The sequence below is a fragment of the Mobula hypostoma genome, chromosome 22, assembly GCF_963921235.1.
Source record: "Mobula hypostoma chromosome 22, sMobHyp1.1, whole genome shotgun sequence".
Classification (NCBI taxonomy): Eukaryota; Metazoa; Chordata; class Chondrichthyes; order Myliobatiformes; family Myliobatidae; genus Mobula; species Mobula hypostoma.
In genome coordinates this window covers 39699793-39723437 of record NC_086118.1, presented here as the reverse complement: position 1 = coordinate 39723437, position 23645 = coordinate 39699793, and the positions used below count along the sequence as shown (strand labels likewise).

General features: G+C 37.7%; 1 protein-coding gene across 8 annotated transcripts in view; it reads left to right on the top strand.

Moving 5' to 3' along the window:
* tbc1d16 (TBC1 domain family, member 16) overlaps positions 1-23645 on the top strand; it is a 120085-nt gene that overhangs the window by 57196 nt on the left and 39244 nt on the right. For 7 of the 8 annotated variants that reach the window (XM_063074480.1, XM_063074479.1, XM_063074478.1 and 4 more), the window contains 3 exons: positions 7173-7812; positions 14310-14519; positions 18091-18238. In XM_063074480.1, coding sequence (XP_062930550.1) covers positions 7173-7812; positions 14310-14519; positions 18091-18238 — 998 coding nt within the window. The remainder of the gene's footprint in view (positions 1-7172; positions 7813-14309; positions 14520-18090; positions 18239-23645) is intronic. The other variant, XM_063074481.1, reaches the window with a different exon arrangement.

Here is a 23645-nt window from a genome sequence, read left to right as displayed (position 1 = left end):
GGTGAATGTAGATATGTTTAAGAATTACTAATGAGATAGGATTTTAATTTTTCTTTCTTGAAAATCCTTGATAAATTCAAATTCTGGAATAAGATATAAAAGTTTTGACAGATTGAGAAACAAAAACCAAGATGAATTTTAAGAGGATAAGTATCAATTTCAAATTGGCACTGCTATCTTTGAATAGGCTGACCAGAACAGTGGGCTAGTTTCTGTATATTTCATCAGACTGTTGATGTTCTTTTTAAATAAGGTCATCAAAATTTTCTTGCTGACAAGTTAGTGATAAAAGATGATGAATTTACAAAACACTCTAACATGCCTTTCTTTTAGCCCAAAAGGGATTTACTGCAGTGTCATATAACTAATAACTGTCAGCTGCAATTCTTTTGGCAGCCATCTCACTTTTAGATCAAAAGTTAATCTGGAGGTTTTATGTACAAAACTATGAGCTGAATATTTCTGTGTAATACTGAAGAAGTGTTGCTATCAATGCAACACTTCTTTCAAAGATGGGACAAGCCTTTTCGGCTCTTGATTAAAGGACATAATTGAGTATGTGACACTCCGCAGATTACAGATGGTATACTTGTAGGCTCCCTGTGCTTATTGGCTGTTGCATGGTCATAAGGATCTTCTGTCTGGTGGGAACACGATATGTCTGTATACCTTTAACTACCTCCACAGTCTTCCCCCACCACCCTGTCGAGCTACAGCCAGGTTGGGTTGAGCTGAGCAGACTTACTCACTCACTGAGTCAGTAAGGCTGGTTGTTGGCTGTTCTTCCCGTGCCTGTCTTCTGTCCCATCTCAGCCGTTTCTGTAATCCTCTACCACACATTGGCTTTTATTCATTTCTGACATGTGAGCAGTTTGGGTGATGGTCAGTTCTCAGGAACTGAGCCCTAGTCGCAACCGAGTGATTGCATTTTGAATAGCAGTGGAAATATCTTTGGTGTATTGGCTAAAATCTTTCCATCAATGAACTTAACCAAAACTAATTATCAGTATTTATCATTGGAGGAAGCTCACTTTGTGCATACTAGCTCCTGTATTTCCAACATTAAAACAGTGACAATACATTAGAAATGTTTACTTTCACTTGCTAATCTAGTAAAAGTAATGAAAATCCTTTTGAAACATTTCATTCAAAAATAATTAAATTTGGATTTATTGTACTTGTTCTCTGGTCAGTGTGGACACCTTATGAGCTATTTAAGAGAGAGAAGTAATAGAAGCCTCTATAAAGGCATGTTTTTTTCCCTTATAATGGAACTCGGCATGGTAGCATTGGCAAAAGCTCAGTGGTTGCATGGGTCATTAAACTATATGGAGCAATCTTCTAGAATGCTGTTGTACACCAATGCATTGTTTGTGTTATGAATAACTCCCTTCTTGGATATTGTTTTCATCTGTACTATTTCCCATACCTCCCCCACCTTTCCCATTTCTGAAGTGACTCCACTGGCACAAATTGATTTACATTTAGAAAACTTCTAGACAGCACTACAGAACTGTCTATACTGTTGCACTAACTGCCAGTACTGTATAAACTGTTATTTTTAGATTTTTTTATTTTTTAGTTTGCATTCAGCCTGGATTTTTTCCTGCTTTTATTAGTGTTCATCAAGATTGGTTGACTTGTCATTAAACTTCTCATCTTGTATAGTGTGTAGTCAAAGTAAATTTATTATCAAAGTATGTATATGTCACCTTTTACAACCCTGAGATTCATTTTCTTGTAGGCATTTACAGGAAAATAAAGATATAAAATTTATGGAACTCTTTGTAAACAAAGACTGACAAAAAAATGCACAAAAGAAGACAATTTGTGCAAATAAAGAACAAATAAATAATACAGAGAACATGAGTTGTAGAGTCCTTGACAGTAAGCCTGAAGGTTGTGGAACCCTGGAACCCATTGGGGATGCACTACATCAATTAAACAACTAATTCATCCACTGATGTGATATATCCATCCACTGATTCATACAGCTCTACAGCTTTTCTGTTATTTGCAATCAACAAATTGCTTATTTTAGAGGAATGTTGCAGAGCTAATGCCACTTGTTAGCCAAATCTTAAAAGTGTATCTTTTAAAGAGGTAGATGATTTTGTTATTCCCTCTCAAACTTTAATCAACCATGGACTGTAGCTGTAATGAGTCTGCTTTGCTATCTGCCAGAAAATGGGTTTAACACTGAAATTGATCCCATCAGTTAAGGTTGTTAGCTGCTTGGCTAACTTCTGGAAACTCCACAAAATGCTTGCTGGATGCCACAAACCGTGGAGCAGAGACTGGACAGTTGAAGCAAAGTATTGATTTTTCTGAAGTTCAGGTTGAAATTTATTGTCATCTGACTGGACATATATACAACCAAATGAAACAACATTCCTCCAGACCACGGTGTACCCACAAAACATATATCAAACACAGCACATAAACCAAAATATTATCACAAATAAGTTAACAAACTACAATTCAGGCTGTTGTTCTTGCACCATTTGACAAGCCTCTCTACTACTACTCTGGATGCCAAATCATCATTGTTGCTGATGAGCAAATGGTTGGTTTGCAGGTGCAGCAGGCTATCAAGAAGGCAAATGGAATGTTGATCTTCATTGCTAGAGTCATTGATTTTAAGAGCAGGGTGGTAATGCAACTGTACAGGGTACTGGTGTGGCCGCACCTCAATAGGTTTCAATATGTACATTTAATGTCAGAGAAATGTATACAATATACATCCTGAAATTCTTTTTCTTTGCAAATATCCATGAAAACAGGAGTGCCCCAAAGAATGAATGACAGTTAAATGTTAGAACTCCAAAGTCCCCCGGCTCCCCCTCCCACGCATAAGCAATGACCTCCCCCCCAACACCCAACCAGCAAAAAAGCATCAGCACCCTCCACCAAGCACTCAAGCATGCAGCAAAACATCAATAAAGACACATACTTGCAGTACCCCAAAGACGACTCATTCACCCAGTATTCGACATCACAGGCTCTCTCTCACCCTAATAAGAGAAAAAGAGATATCTCCATTTCACAGCAAGAGGAGAGAAAAAAAAAACAACTCGCTGATTTATGGTGTTAAAAGTCTGTTGCGTCACTTTTTCTGAGCTCTGTGCCCCAAAGAACTCGGGTCTCTGGGCACACAGCCAGCAGCCAGCTGGCTGCTTACGATCTTCCGTCTCCCACAATGCATCAGATGGCAGCACTGGCCTCGAGTCTGCCGGCCTCCAGAGTCATGAAGATCCAGCACCCCAAAGGCACGCTCGTCTTCCAGGCCGCATCCTTAGCATATCGAAAAGCAGCCAGTCGTAAGACCCAGAGAGTGGATCCCATTTCCGCAAAGAAGCAAAGTCAGTGTGTAACTCCAGGTCAGGGTCTTCAAAAGAACCTTGAAAAGGAAAAAAAAAAGAGAAATCAAAGCTAGAAATAGAGCTGTTTCTGAAGATGCAAGCGAAGGAGCCGCTTTTAGCTGCCACGTCCTCTGAAGCTCAGCTGGAGTACTGTGTGCAGTTCTGGTCTCCTTTCTTTGCTTTGGAGACGGTGACGAGGAGGTTCACCAGGTGATGAGGGGGTTAGACTATGAGGAGAGATTGAGTTGCCTGGGACTGTACTCGCTGGAATTCAGAAGAATGAGAGGCGATCTTATAGAAACATATAAAATTATGAAAGGGATAGATAAGATAGAGGCAAGAAAGTTGTTTCCACTGGTAGGTGAGACTAGAACTAGATGACATAGCCTGAAGGTTCAGGGGAGTAGATTTAGGACAGAGATGAGGAGGGACTGCTTTTCCCAGAGCGTGCTGAACCTGTGGAATTCTCTGCCCAATGAAGCAGTGGAGGTTACCTCAGCAAATGCATTTAAGACCAAGTTTGGATAGATTTTTGCATGGTAGGGGAATTGAGGGTTATGGGGAAAAGGCAGGTAGGTGGAGATGAGTCTATGGCCAGATCAGCCATGATCTTACTGAATGGTGGAACGGGCTCAGCAGGCCAGATGGCGGACTCCTGCTCCTATTTTTTTATGTTCTTATGAGGCCAACCACTGGAATATCATCAATGAACTTGCTGATGTGGTTTGAGGTGAATCTGGCAATGGAGTCATGAGTCAGTAGTGTGAACTGAGCACGTAGCCCTGGGAGGCACCGATGCTCATTGTGATGAAGCTTGAGATATTCCGGCCAGGTTTTATTGATTGGGGTCTTTCTGTTTAGAAAGTCCAAGATCCAGTTACAGAGAGGGGTGTTGAGTCCCATTGAGGACAGTTTAACACCATTACGCACCGAGCTGAATTTGATGAACAACATCCTTGTGTATGAGGCTTTATTTTCTAGGTGGGACAGGACAGAGTGGGGGCCAAGCCTATAGCATCATCCGTGGACCAGGACAGGAGAACAGTGTAAGACATCAATAAATTACTATACGTTAAATAAGAAATACGATCAAAAGTGCAAAAGAGGAATAATGAGGTTGTGTTCATGGACCATTCAGAAATCATCAGATTTCTGAACAGTAACTCAAAGTTCAAAATAAAATTTATCATCAGAGTACATACATGTCACCACATGCAATCCTGAAATGCTTTTTCCTGCAGGCATAATTAGCAAATCTATAAAACAGTAACTGTAAACAGGATCAACAACAAACTGTGCAAATACAAATATAAATAAATAGCAATAAATAATAAGAGCATGAAATAACAAGATAAAGAGTCCTTAAAGTGAGACCATTGGTCATGGGAACACCAGAAACAGAGTAAGTGTAGTTCAGAATCAGGGTTATTATCACCGGCAAGTGTTGTGAAATTTGTTAACTTAGCAGCAACAGTTCAATGCAATACATAATATAGAATGAATGAATAATTAAATAAATAACAGTATATGTGTATTGAATAGATTAAAAATCGTGCAAAAACAAATAATATATATTTTAAAAGTGAGCTTGTGCTCATAGGCTCAATGTCGATTTAGTAATCGGATGGCAGAGGGGAAGAAGCTGTTCCTGAATCACTGAGTGTGTGGCTCCAGGCTTCTGTACCTTCCTACCTGATGGTAATAGTGAGAAAAGGGCACGTGCTGGAGGTCCTTAGTAATGGACGCTGCCTTTCTGAGATACCGCTCCCTGAAGATGTCCTGGGTACTTAGTCGGCTCCATCTTGGGTACCAGCTTACAAAATTTATGACCCTCTGCAGCTTCTTTTGGTCCTGTACAGTAGTTCCCCCATACCAGACAGTGATGCAGCCTGTCAGAATGGTACATCGATAGAAGTTTTTGAGTGTTTTTGTTGACATACCAAAACTCTTCAGACTCCTAATGACATATAGTCACCGTCTTGACTTCTTTAGAGCTGCATCAATATGTTGGGACCAGGTTAGATCCTCAGAGATCTTGACACCCAGAAATTTGAAACTGTTCACTCCCTCCACTTCTGATCCCTCTATGAGGATTGGTATGTGTTCCTTTGTCTTACCCTTCCTGAAGTCCACAATCAGCTCTTTCGTTTTACTGATGTTGAGTGCCAGGTTGTTGCTGCGGCACCACTCCACTAGTTGGCATATTTCATTCCTGTACGCCCTCTCATCACCACCTGAAATTCTACCAACAATGGTTGTATCATCAGCAAATTTATAGATGGTATTTGAGCTGTGCCTAGCCACACAGTCATGGGTATAGAGAGAGTAGAACAGTGGGCTAAGCACATACCCCTGAGGTGCACCAGTGTTGATTGTCAGCGAGGAGGAGTTATTATCACCAATCCACACAGATTGTGGTCGTCTGGTTAGGAAGTCGAGGATCCAATTGCAGAGGGAGCGGGAGGTACAGAGGCCCAGGTTCTGTAACTTCTCAATCAGGATTGTGGGAACAATGGTGTTAAATGCTGAACAGCATAGTCGATGAACAGCATCCTGTGTTTGTTTTATCCATTTGGTCTAAGGCCGTGTGGAGAGCCATTGAGATTGTGTCTGCCGTTGACCTACTGTGGTGATAGGCAAATTGCAGTGGGTCCAGGTCCTTGCTGAGGCAGGAGTTCAGTCTAGTCATGACCAAGCTCTCAAAGCTTTTCATCACTGTAGATGTGAGTGCTACTGGGTGATAGTCATCCAGGCAGCTCACATTATTCGCCTTTTAACCCCTTTTGTTCAAGAGTCTGATAGATGAGGGGTAGTAACTGTTCTTGAACCTGGTGGTGTGAGTCCTGAGGCACTTGTACCTTCTACCTGATGGCAGCAGTGAGAAAAGAGCATGGCCTGGGTGGTGACAATTTTTGATGATGGATGCTGCTTTTCTACAGCAATGTTTCATATAGATATGCTCAATGGAAGAGAGGGCTTTACCTGTGATGTATTGGGCCGAATCCACTACCTTTTGTAAAAGTTATCAGTTAAAACCAAATAAAATCAATCATTGATTTAATAATGTTTTTTCAGGTTGGTATAGATTTTAGAATACTTCCATATTATTAAGGAGTTGCTAGAGAGAGTATAGTCAGGGTATACAGTGATGATTCCATCAGTTGGGATATTATGGTCATGAAAATGGTGGGCAAATTAACATGGTAGATCTGTGACAGGGATCAGGATCAGAATCGGGGACTATAAATATAAGATGGTCATTAATAAATCCAAATAGGATTTTGGGAATAGCTTCTCTACCTGGAAAATGATCATATAGGTAAGTGTACTGCAAGAAGGAACAGATGAGTTTAATAACTTAAATACATTTATGGAAAGCTAATTAAGTATGTGACAATTATAAGAACAAATGATTATGTGATTAGCTAAGATGAAAATTTGTTGTAAGAGGTTTTTTATGGAAAATAAACAGTGATGTGGCCCAATTCTGTGTTACAGAGTATGTATTTTTTAATATATCATGGGGAGAGAATTGGGAAGATTGTATCTTGTACAGAACAGAGTATTAAATGTTATATAAAAACATCTGTTTTTCTTTACTTCTGAGATATGGATATTAATTTTAAAGTTTGCATATGATTCATCTTCCTTTACTTAACAAGACAAATGTTGTAGCTAAGTTAGGTTTGTTAATGCAGTACATATGGAAAGAATTTATTATAGATCAATAGTTTATGTCTTTGCATTTATAATTTCATTTAAAATATTTTATATAGCTTCTCTTCTTCTTGTCCCCATCTTCATATCCAGGATACTTATGCATACACTTGGAAAAAGATGAATTACTGGGAACTACTCTTATTGTCACCTGGATCCCAAACACTCGTATCCAACGACAAGATGAGGAGGCTTTAAGGTATATCACTCCTGAGAGTTCTCCAGTACGAAAAGTACATCGTAGGAGATGCCGGCATGCACGTTCCACTGTTGTGCACCAACCTCAAAACAATATAACACAAAAACAAGCTTCGACTTCGCCAGAGGATGATGAGATTATAACTGTGTCACAGAACATAACTAACTCCATGTACATTGGTTCACCAGAGACACAGCAGAATGAATCACAGCATTCCCTCAGTTTGCACAGCACTCATGGACCATTGCTGCAAGTTCACAATGATTCGGAAAATACTTCAGAAATTGCTTCATCATTAACTTGCCGTGATGACCGAAAAGATCTGGAGGTTCCAGCACAATATCAGGATGAGGCTAATAATAAGTGGGAACAAGAACAGCATGAGGCAACGTATGATCTTACTGCCGATGATGTCAGCAGGGACAGCGTGATTGGGTCGGACTCTGACTCTTTCTCCTCTCCATTATGCCTCTCTCCAATTGCTGACCCATTGGCAGAGAGTAACAGATCTGTGTTTCTTGATGCAGAAAGCAGGTACTGTCACCAGGAATATCAAGTAACATTATTATAACAGCTTTAAATATCTTACTGAAGATTTTGTCTCAAGAAATAATGTCAAAGACATATTTCTTGATTCCAAAACAACTGAACTTACTTTTGGTCTATCTACTAGATGACACATGATTGAAGCAGGGCACAACATCATATATAATAAGTAAAAAGGATTGTATAAAGTGGAATAAAATCACAGTATTATTTCTGAAAGATATAATCAGATGAGAAGATTAAGGAATAGCAGCATATTTGGGGAAAACCAGGAAACTTAACAGTTAGGCCTTTGGATTGGTGCTTATAAGCAGAGAGAATATAAAGAAAATGGTTACACACAACTTTGCTTTGGGGTGAAAACATTTTGCTGAAAGCCAGCTATCGTTGGCTACCTTCCATTTCTTACCTACTTGCTGCCCCTCAATGTCAATTTCAATTTCACATGTTTGCTAAAACTACTCAGCTCTACCTTGACTAAACCTTTCGGTTCAGTTCAGTTGTGACACTAATTTTCCTATATCCAGTCTTGGAAGAGATATAATTTAAGGGTACATGGACTGGGAGAATCGTAAGACATTACAGGAATGGGTAGAAATGGAAAATTGGTGGCCAAGTGGACCATACAAAGGATAATCCATGATCTTAGCTGAATGCCATAGAAGGCTGTAGGGATCATAGGGTCAGCTATTCTTAGAACACAAGAGTGAAAGCAGGAGTAGACCTTCTGGCCTGTCAGGCTTACTCCACCATTTAATAAGATCATGACTGATATTTCACCTTGGCACCACCTTCTATCATCAACCCAGATCTCTTTAAATCCCTTGAATCTGAAATCTATTGACCTTTGTCTTAAGTATACTTTGCAGTTACTCTGAAGTTACACACAAGCTGAACAGTCTACTTGGTCTTGAGCTGAGATTGCAGCCCCATTTCCACTCTGTTATCAGGTCTCTTGATAGTGTCTATTTCGTAATGTTTACACCCTGTTCAATCCTCTTCAAGCAGAAGTACCATTGTTATTTGTTCTCAAACCCCCCTTACCAGTCCGCTGTGCTTCAGCCCGTATACACTGGACCTAATCATAAACTTACTGCTGTGCAGTTAAATGGCAAATGGGAATAGGAAGCTGCAAGAACTCCTGCATCCTCAGTGATGACGGGGCAAAGCATGTGAGTGCCAAAATGAAGCTGAAGCATTTTTGGCCACGTTGACCCAGAAGTGATCAGCAGACGATCCCACTGTTACAGAAGCCAGTCTTTGGCCAGGTTTGATTTATTGCATGCTGAGAGTACCTGAAACTGCAAAAGCCATAGGACCAGGTAACATTCTAGCTGCAGTACTGGAGGCCCTTGTTCCAGAACTAGGTGTGCCTCTATTGAAGCTGTTCCAGTACAGCAACAACACCTGCATTTACCCAACAATATGAAAACATTCCCCATGTACATCATGTTCACAAATAGTCATAGTCATACTTTATTGATCCCAAGGGAAATTGGTTTTCGTTACAGTTGCACCATTAATAATAAATAGTAATAGAACCATAAATAGTTAAATAATAATATGTAAGTTATGCCAGTAAATTATGAAATAAGTCCAGGACCAGCCTATCGGCTCAGGGTGTCTGACCCTCCAAGGGAGGAGTTGTAAAGTTTGATGGCCACAGGCAGGAATGACTTCCTATGACGCTCTGTGTTGCATCTCGGAGGAATGAGTCTCTGGCTGAATGTACTCCTGTGCCCACCCAGTACATTATGTAGTGGATGGGAGGCATTGACCAAGATGGCATGCAACTTAGACAGCATCCTCTTTTCAGACACCACCGTGAGAGAGTCCAGTTCCATCCCCACAACATCACTGGCCTTACGAATGAGTTTGTTGATTCTGTTGGTGTCTGCTACCCTCAGCCTGCTGCCCCAGCACACAACAGCAAACATGATAGCACTGGCCACCACAGACTCGTAAAGAGTAATTACTTCCAAAGTAATCTTCTCTCAGTCATCAGCTGATGATGGAATACCTGCTTGTTAATACCTAGCGTAGGTTTTGCCAGGACCGCTTGGCTCCAGAACTCATCTCAGCCTTGGTTCAAATGTGGATCAAAGTGTTGCATTCCTAGAATAAATGTGAGAGAGACCAGCCATCTCTCTAGGACAGAATTTGATTGTATATTACATCAAGATTCCCTGATAAAACTCAAGTGAGATTGTATCAAGGCGCAACCCTTGAATGGGAGGTCACTCTCACACAATGGAAAATGGTTGTGGTTGCTGCTAGTAATTATCCCAGAATCAATACATTAGGGATGGAATTCTTCAGGGCTACAGACTCAATGTGTTCAACTACTTCATCAACGATCTTCCTTCCATTACAAGGCCAGAGGTACAGGTGCTCACTGATGATTGTGCAATGTTCAATTCTATTCAAGCCTCCTTAACAAATGAAACAATCTACTACTATATATAGCAAAATCCACAAAGCATTCAGGGATGGGCTGCTAAATGACAGGCAAAATAGACTCCACAAAGTACAGTGCATGAACAAGCCCTTTGTTTAATACAGCTCCAAGGTTCCTGGGACACCAGGATTGATTCTAACTTTGGGTCAGTCTGTGTGAAATTTGTACTTACTCCTCAGGACGAATTTTTTTTCTGGTTGCCCTCCTACATCTCAATGTGCTGGTAGACTAATTGGTGAATGTAAATTGATCCCTGGTGCAATTAATTGGCAAAAGGAAAATCAGAAGGGGAAATTGCTGAGCATTTTGAGAGTGAATAAATTGCCAAGCTGCAGAGGGGAATTAGACTGATGCTCTGCTTGACCTGGCATGGACTTCGTAGGCTAAATGGTCCTGTAGTAAGTAAGTGATTATCAACAGATGGAGGTAAATAAAAATCCTTGACCGTGGAATGATTGCTGGTGCCAGAGGGGGTGGTTTGAGTATCTCAGAAACTGCTATCTCCTGGGATTTTCACACTTGACAGTCTCTAGAGTTTATACAAATGGTGTGAGACACAAATAAACATCCAGTGATTGGCTGTTTTGTGGATGAAAATGCCTTGTTAATGAGAGAGATCAGAGAAGAATGGCTAGACTGGTTCAAACTGACAAGACGGTGACAGTAACTCAAATAACCAAGAATTACAACAGTGGTGTGCTGAAAAGCATCTCAAAGTACAACACATCAAACCTTGAAGTGGATGGGCTACAGCAGAAGACCATGAACATCCACTCAGCGGCCATTTTATTAGGTATAGAAGGTACCTAATAAAGTGGCCACTTGGTGTTTATTCAAGTATCTTTTTTCACTGGAAGCTTACAAAGCTTCCCAAGGTATCAAGAGAGAACTACTGAGGAAACTCCTCTGCTGTATGATTCCATCTGTTTATTAACAAGCTATTATGGGTTTTCTCATCACATGTGAAGGAAACTGTTATGTTGCACAACATACCCTTACTATTATTGAATTACCCTAAGGCAAAATTCTGGTGACAAAGCTTCCAATCTCAGATTGTGACTTTACAATGATAAGCTGACAAGGCAATGTTGAAATTAGTGTACATCTGGTTTCTGCAAATTTGTTTACAATAATTTAAACAATGGATACTGCTCTGAATATAGGAGGGAAATACCTTTTATATCTATATTATGTGATTGCCTAATGGTTGACAATTACTGAATTATAGTTTGAGAACTCTTAATCTTTCAGTTTCTCCTCCTTCCTATTCCCCCTTCCAAGTTATCTAGTAACCAATATGCACAAATTTTTTCTAGAGTGACTTTGCTTGATTTTGTACTTGGCTTGTAAGAGCTATGTGTTGGGGGGGGCAGGGAGGAGAAAAAAGCCTTTTGTATAATATCCTGTAACTTCCATTCTGTATCTTTTACTTGTGATGACTCATGATCAGGAACTAGGCATGTGGCATTGTGTCGGTGAGCCAGTGTTGCAGTAAAATACAAAAAGTCGCAAGTTATCTGAAAATCAGCATATGTTTTTTACAGTAACCCATACTCTTGCTGATATTCTTTCATTTCATTGAATACTCATCCACACACTAGCCATATTTATACTAATTGAATATATACAGTATCCAGTCATGAATGAATACCATGAAATATTAAGCTGCTCATGCTCACTGCAGTCATGCATGGTAAACACTAACTTCTGTCGTACTCCATTCTCAGTTTACTGTTGTATCAGTTTAATGTCCTTGGCAAAGCTTTGCATGCATAAATGTCTAGAACAAGCCTGCCCACATGGGCAAAAGAAAAAGTGCTTAACACTGGTTCTAAACAGCACCCAATGTTCAGAAATAAACATTCAAAAGCTATTTAAAGAAAATTAATTAAACTCTTTCAATTTCTTAGGATCTACTGTTTATTAACATTTGACTCAAAGTACTTTTTAAAATTGTAAAATGCTTAATATTTTTACCTGGTTGGCAAACATTATTTCCCATTGAAATGAATGGATTCATTGTTCCTGTGTCAGTTCTAGTACTTAGTCCTAAGGAATTGTAATGGGTTTTCAGAAGATCACACTTGAGCAACTCAGTGTTTTTTTTTAGGATTTGATTTGTGCCAAATGCAATCACTGCACCTTTTTTAGGTTAGAAATCTAGCTCCTATTAATACAAGGAATGTCATGATGAGTCCATGTTACTAAAATAGGTGGTGGTGTGGATGTTGAAGTTTAATTAAAACTTACAGAGAGCTTTTGATCAGCTAGATGTAGGCCGAGGATTGGCAAGTGGATTTCAATTCAGATAAATGTGAGGTATTGCATTTTGTGAAGTTAGACCAGGGTGGGACTTACACAGTGAATGGTAGGGCCCTTGGGACAGGGGAACAGAGGGTACCTTCATCAGTCAGGACATTGAATATAGGAGTTGCGAAGTTATGCTGCAGTTAAATAAGATATTGGTGAGGAGTATTGTGTACAGTTTTGGTTACCTTGTTATAGGAAAGATTTTATTAAACTTGAAAGAATATAGAAAAGATTTCCCAGATATTCCCTGGACCTTGGAGCCTGAGTTACATTGGGAGACGACATAGACTAGCACTTTATCCCCTGGAAGATTGAGGTACATAAGTTCATGAAGGGCATAGACAAGGTGAAGGCACATAGTCTTGTTCCCACGGTGAGGGTGCTGAAAACAAGAGGGCATATGTTTAAAATCAGAGCTGAGAAATTTCAAGGGCCATCATGGGCAACTTTTTCATGTAAAGGGTGGTGTGAGTTTGTACTGAGCTACTAGAAACCGTGGTTGAGCACGTTGGCAACATTTAAAAACCATCTAGATAGTACATGGATAGGAGAGATTTAGAGGGCTATGAGCCAAACACAGGCAGATGGGACTAGCATGCTGGGCAACACAATCAGCATGGACATGCTGAGCTAAAGAATCTGTTTCAATGCTGTTTGACTCTATGACTCCTGTGTTAGAGCAGTCATGAAATGGCTGATGAAGAACAGCCAGTGAACTCCTGATGCCAGAGTTTGTAGGGGAATTACAAACTCTGGCATTTAGAGCAAGAAAATTGCCACTCTGAAATTCCAAGGTTTCTCAAAGTTCTAGTCCAATGAGAAAAGCTATGCAGATGCCCAAATATGTGAATCTTTCCTGCAGGAAGCTCAATTGCTGATCTCTTCTCTTCATTAGTGACCATATCAATGTAAGGAACTTAACGCATGATTTGCAGCAATGAGAAATTGCAGCAGCAGTCTTAAATTCTGTTTGCAAATTCTTTGACTTTATTTTCTTTACTAATTTTAAGGTAACCTATTGGAGCTTTGGGAGGGTGGTGGTGGGTGTTGGAGAGGCGGTTCACGTATTTATTATTATTCATTTTCTTTGCACCATATTTTAATAAACTTACTGATGTGTTGCACTGGAATGTTTTAGTGTGGAATATGAATGTTGGGTGTAACCTCTGATTCTACAATTCTACTTATAAACATGTCTTCAGATCAAACATAATTTTGTTTTGGTAGGGAAAAATATTTTTGAGTGCATGTTCCTATAGGTTTTGGAGGTTTCATCTGTTTTAAGCTGCAAATTATTAATAACTTGGTAAAGAGTTTTTACTAAATAGGACTGCTGCACCCATCATTGAAAGGAGTGATATTCATTTGAACCTGAGGAATGATGCTAGTCATCTAATAATACTCCATCTGTTTTGTTGAGATATAATATCTTTCAATGTACTCACTCTGGATGATTGAGATCTTCTTGGATTATTTTTTAATAAGGTTTGACCATAATAAGAATAACTGTTGAAATTATTAATTTTAATTAGTAGTATATAGATTACTGATAGCTAACTTGACTATTAGTTAAAATGCTTTGCATAAAGTAATTTTTGAATAGTAAATTTACAATAATTATTTTGCCTGTTGCTGTTTCTCAACTAAACGCTCTGCAATTTTACTGAAGAAAATATTCTTTAATAATCACTTTTTCCTCTTTTTCCTCATTATACAGAGAGATGTGCGAAGAACATATGGCTCATTTGGCGAGCTCCATCTCAGACCACTCCTCTGATGCAGGGTACACTTTGCAGTTTTCTGAGAATTGCACACAACCGCATAACACAAAATGGGAAGAGCAGCAGAAGGTGTTGGCACTTGAGCAACTCTATGGTGTTTTTAGAGTTGATTTGAGCCAAATGCGATCACTGCGCCTTTTTTTCAGGTTAGAAATCTAGCTCCCATTAATATAAGGAATTTCTCCATTTATTATTTTTTTCTCTCTTTTTCTCCCATATGAATATTTCATCTCTAAAGAGAAGCTCAAAACAGTTTAACCAAAAGATGCTCTCTATAATCCTGTTTGGATTGTTACCTGGAATAACTCCAACATGCTCTGTGGGCCTAATTGGCAGTTCTGATAAGGAAGATACTACTGCCTGTGCTGCATGAAGGTGTGGTAAAGCCTGCATTTTGAAACCTATTGTAATGTATGTGTTATCATGTCATTAATAGATGCTGCTTGCTTAATCCTTCAGCTGTTGAAGTAGTACTGGGAGAATTGTTATGTTTGTTCCTTCATGTTAAATTGATCCAGAACTCATGCTGGCAGTTGATTCTTAATTCTGCTTTTGGAATAGATTGTATTCTTGTCAGTATTTATATTTAGAGATGCTTCCTTGAGATTAACAATAATGATAAATAATGACTTGGAATTTATTTTTTTCCATTGGAATAGATGCACTATATATGATTAGCTTTGTTTTGGAAATGGACCGCATCAGGAACAAAGAGTATTGTTTACTAAATACATGAATAAAAATCATTATCTTTTACTTAATGATTTCCCCTTTGATTGAACTCATTATATATGGAACCCTGTGACAGAACTCTGAAGACTTCCTTGTACGTGGGACAGACTTACTGGGATAACAATAATATAATTATTTAATTATTGTTTCATTTATATTTGTTAATGTCTTTATTTCCTATCATAAAAGAGAATCAGAATCTGATGCAATATTTGATACAAATGAATAATAAGTAAATAATTTTCACATTCTAAATTTTTATGACTGCACTTTGGGATTCATCAATTTCTTCTCTTTTATGTTTTCTAAAAAGAAAGGATAATTGACCTTCACTGGGCCTATTTTGGCTAAACAACAATTAAAAACAGATAATAATAATCAAAAGCAGACAGAGGCTATTTTATAACAATTTGTAACAGATGAATAGAGCCTGTACTCATTAAGAAGGGCTTCACTAAAGTTAGTAAAGTAGTTAATATACTTTCAATTTCTCATCTCTTTGAAGACCCAAAACAATATTGAAATTCATACAATGATATACATTCTATTTAGCGGATAAATTCTGGGAGTTACCTGCCATTGAAAGTTAAGTTTTGCAGATACTACTTAGTAATTCATTACCACTTTAGAGTATTTTGTTGATGTATAAATTAAATCGGGCCATGTCCACATAGTTTACTACTTTTTGCCTAATGCATGAACTAAAAACAAATAATTTTGAGTTTGTGATGTCAGTGGAAATGAACCAACAGGATGCAGTTATTATCACTAAGGAGGCAGGATGAAGGGTGTCACCCAAACTTGAGTGATTCACTGGTAATCTTTAGTAGAAACAGTTTGCTCAGTTGGATACACTTATTTTCTACCATAACAAATTGAAATATCTTTGAGATGAAAATAATTAGAGTAATTGAAGTATTAATTCTTGTAATTATTTAATCATTTTAGGTGGAGTTAAATAAATCATTTAACCCAGAAATTGGGTATTGTAATACTAAAATATATATATTGATATGAATTTGACAATTGAATGATTTGGAAAAGGTTACTTTATGCAATTTTGATGTATTAAATGCCAGCTTGAGGAAATGTCAACTCTGGCTTTGAAGGAAAGCATTGATGTGTTTTTTTTAATTGCTTTCTTCCTTTATTCTTGTTTTGCTTACTTTGCATACCCCTTGTGACACTGGAATGCATTAACATCTAATTATAATGGTCTTTCTGCTGATGCACAAGATGATAAGAATATGAAAGTGGCCTTCTGATAACACCATAGTTCTATGGAATTACTGTCATGCTGTTTTATGAATTAATGCCATTCAGCACCTCGTGTTCTTTGTAGTTTTTAAAATGTACAAGTTCTGTATTTTCACAGTAAATAGTTTAGTTTATCTTTTCTGACCATGAGTGCTAAAAATAGTCTTCAGTTCCCCAAAGAACTTGCAGGAGTCCCAGTTATCTAGCAGCTTTGGCATTATGTTATTAGATGATGTATGTTTCCTGCTTCATGTTAAATTCATACTTTAGGTTCATTGTGATTGCAAGTGGTACTGCTTTCACTCTCTATTTTGGGGAATGGAAAAAGAAAGCATTTAAAATACAGCTTTTTATAGGAGAATTGAAAATCATAGTAAAATAGAGAATGAATAAGAAACAACCAAATACTTTATTCTAAAAATAAAGCATTTAATTATTCATTTAGTATAGTTACCATTTCAGTCTATGAGGGCTAAAAAAATCGCCAAAAAAAAGTGGATTCCTGAGATTTTATCTCCAACATAATACAAAAGTGACACCCATGTACGTTAATGAAACTGAAAGATCATATTTCATTTAAAGGAATATACTTAACTAAAATGCATAATGCTCCATTTCAAATATTTCAAAGTCTCTGCAAATATCATCAACACTTTGCTTTAAATGTTCAGTAATTGTAGGAAAATGCATTTAAATGCTTTTTCATTTTAAAATAGAAGTTTGGATTGCAACAGTCTCTGTAATTGCCTCTAGAGTGCAAATTTCATTTCTTCAAGTACATCATTAGTCTACTTGGTTTCATGTGACTGTGTTATAAAGAAAGTAAAGATTACATAGTATGCTTCTCAATCAATAAACACTTTCACTGCTCTGTCACTTTGTAGTTGGTACTTCAGAGTAGTTACCTATCTGAATACCGTAGAAGTAATGAAAGGAAAGGTTAGATTTCCTCTTAAGTATAGGAAGTACCTGAATAACAAGACACTTTTAATGGATTGCAAAAACATTTTCCTGTAAAAGTGTTTCTTGAATAGTACAGCATTTTGCTAAGCTACTTATAATCCATTTGACAAAAACTGCATGTCAAACATTCTTCTCGCCCCGTTCGAGCTTTTCTTTGTATTATGTGTGATTATCTGAATTCCTTATGCACGACATTGTAGCAGTGTTGCCGATTTGGTTTATATCTTTGCACATTCAAATTTATTTTGTTCTGTATGAGATAGTATATTGAATATTATGATGCATAAATAGTACATTTAAAAGCAGAAATACCTAGAAGCCTTCGGTCTTTAGGTTTTTGTAGATTGCACTTCTATAAAGTTTATAAGCCCAAATATTCATGTTCAGCTTTCACCACCAGCATTCAGTGATATGCTGCACATTTCCAAGTTATTATACCGTATTTTGTTTTTCCAATAAATACAGAATTTTGCTTTATATCATACAATGTATTCTGCCAGTAGGACATTGGTTATCCAGCATAGAATTATACTTGAAAATATTATTTTGTTCTTAATGGATCTAAAGGCAATTCCCCTCCATAAATTTCCATCTTGTAAATTGTGAAGTCCGACTAGCTTCCACATCAGGTTTTGACATCTCAGTCCATTCAAATGATCATCTCTTAACTTAAAGATGAATGCACACACGTAGCTGAAGAGAAATCTAATAGGGGGAGTTACAGAAACTACGTAATATTATGTATCTTAAATGTATTTTTCTTAGTGATGAAGCATGCACGTGCGGACAACTTGTCATCGCGAGCCGAGAAAGCCAGTACAAGATCTTCCACTTCCACCGTGGTGGACTTGATAAACTCAGTGAAGTTTTTCAACAATGGAAATATTGCACTGAGACTCATCAAAAGGACCAGGTACATTATTAAGTACAGCAGATTGAGTTTAGCACCATCCGAGACAGTCTGAGATAGTTTTGATACTTTTCCGGCTTCACAAGTTATTTACCATGTGTCACATTGTAATGTAAGAACGTGAAAATAGGTTCTAAACTAATTGTATTTAGATTACCATGATGCTTTCATAGTCAAGGATATTTTGCTATGGGAAAAAGTGCTTTTAAAGTTCCAAGAAAGGTTCTTTTATTTTCTTCTGTTTTAAATGTTTTTTTGATCTTTTAGAGATATTAGAAAGTCAGTTTTGTTAAGCTGAATTGCAGTACATTTTGGGATGCATGAGCATTTGGAAAAAATCAATTAGCAGTTTCTTTACAGCCAGTTTTTATACAAATTGGTAACAGACCATGATCAGTCAGTATATCTCTGGCAGTAATTGTTTTCAGAGCAGTTTGTCCTATACACAGTGACCCTTGTGAATGGACTGTGGGTGAAAAGGGGTCTGGTTTGTAAGGACAATGGGGATATTGTTGGCATTGAGATTCTTCCGAACTCAATTTCCCAACCCCCACTCATTGTCCATTTTGAAACTGGAATGTGAAAATATAAATTAAGTATATTTGTATTTGAGATACTTCCCAAGTCTCCTGTTCTGCAGATCATTCTTGAGACTCAGATATAGGTAATTAGATGTGAGTATTGACTTGCGATTTGCAACACAACAGAGAAAATTATAAAATTATCAATTCGTGAAAATGTTCAACTGGTCAGACGGCATCCATTGAGGGAGGTTAATAATCTTTTATCAGAACTTGGGAAAGTTAGAAATCTAGTATGTAGGAGCAGGTAGGGAATGCAGAGATATAGACTGTGTGCTAGCAAATTGGATTGGTTACTATTAGCATCATGCTTGGCACAGACACTATGGCCTATTCATTTGCTGTACAGTCTGTTTTCTAAATTTAGAGATTATTTTAATTTGTATTGTTACTAAAACCCTATGCACAATCCCATGCTTTTCACAGATTATTTTTTGATTAAATCATTTAATTTAACTTGGCTCATTTTAAAAAGGAAGATCTCCAAAGAGAAGATTCTTTTCAACATGAGCAGCAACAGCAAGGATCAATGCATAGGACAGATCATTATTTTAAATTCTGGGAATCTTTAAAATACTGACTTAATTTCCAACATATTGTGCACTTCTCCCTATTTTCATCATCCAGAGAAATGTAGTTACAGTGGGGGAGGATCATCAACCGGCAAGGGAGAAGCAAGAAGGAAATAATTTACTGGATGTTATTTTTTGCAGAAATAAGAGAGATACAATGCTCCTTCTGTTAAGAAAACCTCTGATTATTACTGAATGGAAATAAAAACTGAATAATGTGTTGGGCCCGTGTTTAAATGGTCTTTAACAGCCTGTGCTGTTAAAACTATTTGAAAACTGACTGCATCCATTCGACAAATTGATACTCATTTCTGATTTGAGAAGCTCTGTTATATTCACGTCTTTAATGCTCTCAAAATGTCCACGGGTCTGCAAGATAGTAATAGGATGCTTGAATTCTAATTAATTTCTTTTCAGCGCAGTTGGAATCCTAAACCTCTGCATCATTAGCATAAGTAACCACTAGATAGAATACAACTGCATTTAAGATCTGTCACTGGGGGCTCTGCTGCAGAGAGTCCTGAATAGGTCACAGCACAACTCAAACAGGCTCTACTTTCCTACACGGATGACATCAAACTGCATAGAATGCTTTACAGCCCAAAGACTACTTTTGGTTAACCTTTGAGTAGCATTCTTTTATACCCAGCCTCTGTGAAGTCCCTGTCAGAAAATATTGGAAATACTCAACAGGATTAAGCATATCAAGTGGTTAGAAAAAATATTCTAGATCCAGGCCAATGACATTTATTCAGAATTGGTAATAGTAACAAATATAACAATTGGAAATAATTAAGAAGATATGTAGCTCGGGTGGTTGATGGCTGGGTTGAGTTGTTCTCCAATCTTGGCAATTTACTTGCAAACATTTCATCACCATGCGAAGAGACATCGTCAGGTCGCTGTTGATTGTGATGTGTGCTGTGAATGCTTGGCCTTGATATAATTTTCCATTCAACTGATTCGATGTCATTTTGGAAACTCAATTGTGTTGTGGGGAAGAAATCTGGATCACTGATTGCCTGTGTGGTGAACTTTGTGTGTTGTGGTCAGGAATTTTGCCTGCATTAGCTCATAAATGGGATGGAGATCAGCAGTTCAAATGACATCGAATCAGCTGATTGAAGAGTATATGAGAGTATATAAAGGACACACCACAATCAACAGCGCACTGGCTGTATCTCCTTGCATGGTGACAAAATGTTTGCAATTAAATTGCCGAGAGCAGAGAACAACTCAACCCAAGTATACTGCAACAGTATTTAAGTGCTGCAGAGGAAGGGAAGGGGAGCAAAAGAGGGAAAGATCTGATGGTGGAAGACAGCGTAGATGCCTGGCAAAAGGATAACATTGGTGGGGAAAAGACAATGGCAATGAGACCAATAAAGAACATAAGTTCAGGGTGTGTAAATGGATAGAAAAGAATGATTATTAACTGTTGTCATTAAATAGTTACTACTTACAATTATTGACCGTGTTGTTTGCAAGCTGACATAATTGAAAAATCAGATCCTTTTTGCCCAGGCTCATGTTGGCACTGTTTGTAATGGTCTCGGTAACAAGACAGAAAGGTGCAGGTGAGATGGAGAGCTGAAGTGACAGATCACTCGAAAAATGGGGTTGTGTTTGTAGACTGAAGGGGATATTAAACAATGTGATCGCCCAAACTGTGCTTAGTCTCCCCATATGTTTTTGTGTACACTCCTGACTAAAGAGTATAATGACATTATTTCTGCCCACCTTCTTGTGAGGATTCTCATCCGTTTTCCTAATTTTCCTTTGTCATCTATTCTGACAAGATCATTTTTCTTACCGGTGCCTCTTAATTGAGGATTTTCTTCTACTGTGGTTTACTTTGAAGACATGCATGTAAATATTTGAGGGTATTTTAAAGTTAACTGCATCATTTTGTATGTGGACCCCAGTCAAACAGGACATTTCAGAGGAAATGGTTTTGGAATAAATGCTTGTTTAGTTTGGCTAAAATGCTTAGCCAAAAACTGGATTGTTTTCCTGATGCTGATAAATCCTAGAGTCATTTTCACATTTTTGTAAGTGTAGGAAAGAAAATTTGGCTTTTTAGTCCCAAACACTGAATGAACGTGTTAGGCTCTTCAGTCAGGTCGGTAGGATTCACATTCACTACACAAGTGACAATCAGAAAACTTAGATTTAAAATTAGAACTTGCAGATATGGTGAAACAAAATGGCTATCACTTTCAAGGGGGCAAAGAAATTGGCAGGGAAGGTAGAAAAAAAGAAGTTTAACAAATTGAGAAACTTTTTATTGTCCCTATTTGTTAGTGTTTTATAGGTTGAAATATATTTGTTGTGCTCATAGTCTGAATACAACATTCATACCAGAATAAGTTGAGGCATTTTATCAACACCAGGTCAAGGTATCTTGTTGACTTATCTATTCAAGAGTTTTCAAATTTTGCAGGAAATCCAGAATGTTTTCTTTAAAGAAAATGGAGTAAATATTGGAGCCAACAAATTCACCCATTAAATGTCAGTCCATATTGGCTTGTAGAAGGTGTACTTTTACACTGGAATTGATTAAAACAGTTTTTCTTTCCTTCCTTTCTCCACCTCTTTAAGCTGTTCTATCAAACAGCTTTAACAAACTGTGAAACCTCACCAAATGCTGATAACTAAGTTCACATTATTTAAGGCAGAGAGTTAGACTTGGGGCATCTTGGTTAGCTGTCTGATGCTATTGCTCTCTAATTTAATTTGCATTTTGCTAATTGATTTTAGGAGTGCAATCACTGAGTGTTAAAACACACCATATTAATTTAGTGTTTTGTGAAATCCCTTTGGCCTGAATTATAGCCTGGACCATCTGTGGCTTTATGGAGACCTATTTAAATACATTCTGTAAAAGTATTTCCCTATTCCATTCCAGTTAAATGTATTAATGTTTGGACATTATGCTTTTTGTTAATCATGTATTAATTTCTAATTTGCCAGATCATTTGCTATGGTAGCCATGTTTTTTTTTGTTTGGTTCGAAGTAGCTGAGTGTACTTTAGGTTGGCAAGAGTTTGCAAATGGTGAATTCTCACCATCTCAGCTGTGCAGTTTATAGCTGAGGCCAAGTAGAGCCCTGGCATTTACTAGCAGGAAGGAAATGTGGGAACACCACCATACGAGACATTTCTACGCATCTTTCTTTTTGAAAAATAGTGTGCAAATCAAGGCAACCTGCATCTTTTCAGTATCTTTTATGGTCAATTTGCTTGACCACTCCAGATTGCCAAAAAGCAGAATACAAGCAGATATCTTACACGTGGAACTCCAAGGGAGTACATGGAATTAGGGAGTCTGTGCTTTATATCAGTGACTGTCATAAAACTCAAGAAACAATGGAATGATCAGAGCATGGGTGGGTGCTAACTCTACCACTTTGCGCTGCAATCCGCAGGAATTAAAAATTAGTCTCCTAGATTATGCCGTGAACACTCCAGGAGATAAACTGTAAGATAATTAAATAAAAACTGATATATTTTCATTCTTTGAAATCTTTGATCAGCCAAAAATTTTGAGGAGTGAAAGGTCAATTGGAAGTAACGTGATGAATTCTCATGACCATCACTTACCATGACCAACCAGAGTAAACAACACAAAAGTATCTATCCCTTCATCAGTCAAAGCTCACAGTACATTGCTAAAACAAGAAAGGAAGTGTGCTTTCTTTTGATCTAAATTCTCAGCTCCTTAATGCCCTTCCTTGTCGTGATGCCATGATTTGCCTGGAGGGACCAAAAGGAGTGATTGCTAAAATACTCAGTTATTGCATATTGTAAAGGATATTTAATAGATGTTCATAACAGAGCTTATCAGTGTGAACTACATAGTTTGAATCCAGCAGACCAGGAAAGAAGTTAGTAAATTTGCTTGGCTGGTTGACTACCAAATGTACAACATGGAATTGATGATGCAAAAGTCAAACTAAGCTGATATGTTTCACAGATTTTTGATCTTTGAAGTGAAATTAACCTACTATTGAGAGCAAGGCTATCTTTGAGAATATTACATTGAAGGTTATATATAACTAAATCAGCTTGTTGATTTACCATTGACCTTATCTATTGGTGTTACCTTTAAGCCTTTAGGAGGGTAGAGAAAAAAGACACACTAATAGATAGTGAACCTTCGAAGGGTCTCGGCCTGAAACGTCGACTGCGCCTCTTCCTATAGATGCTGCTTGGCCTGCTGCATTCACCAGCAACTTTGATGTATGTTGCTTGAATT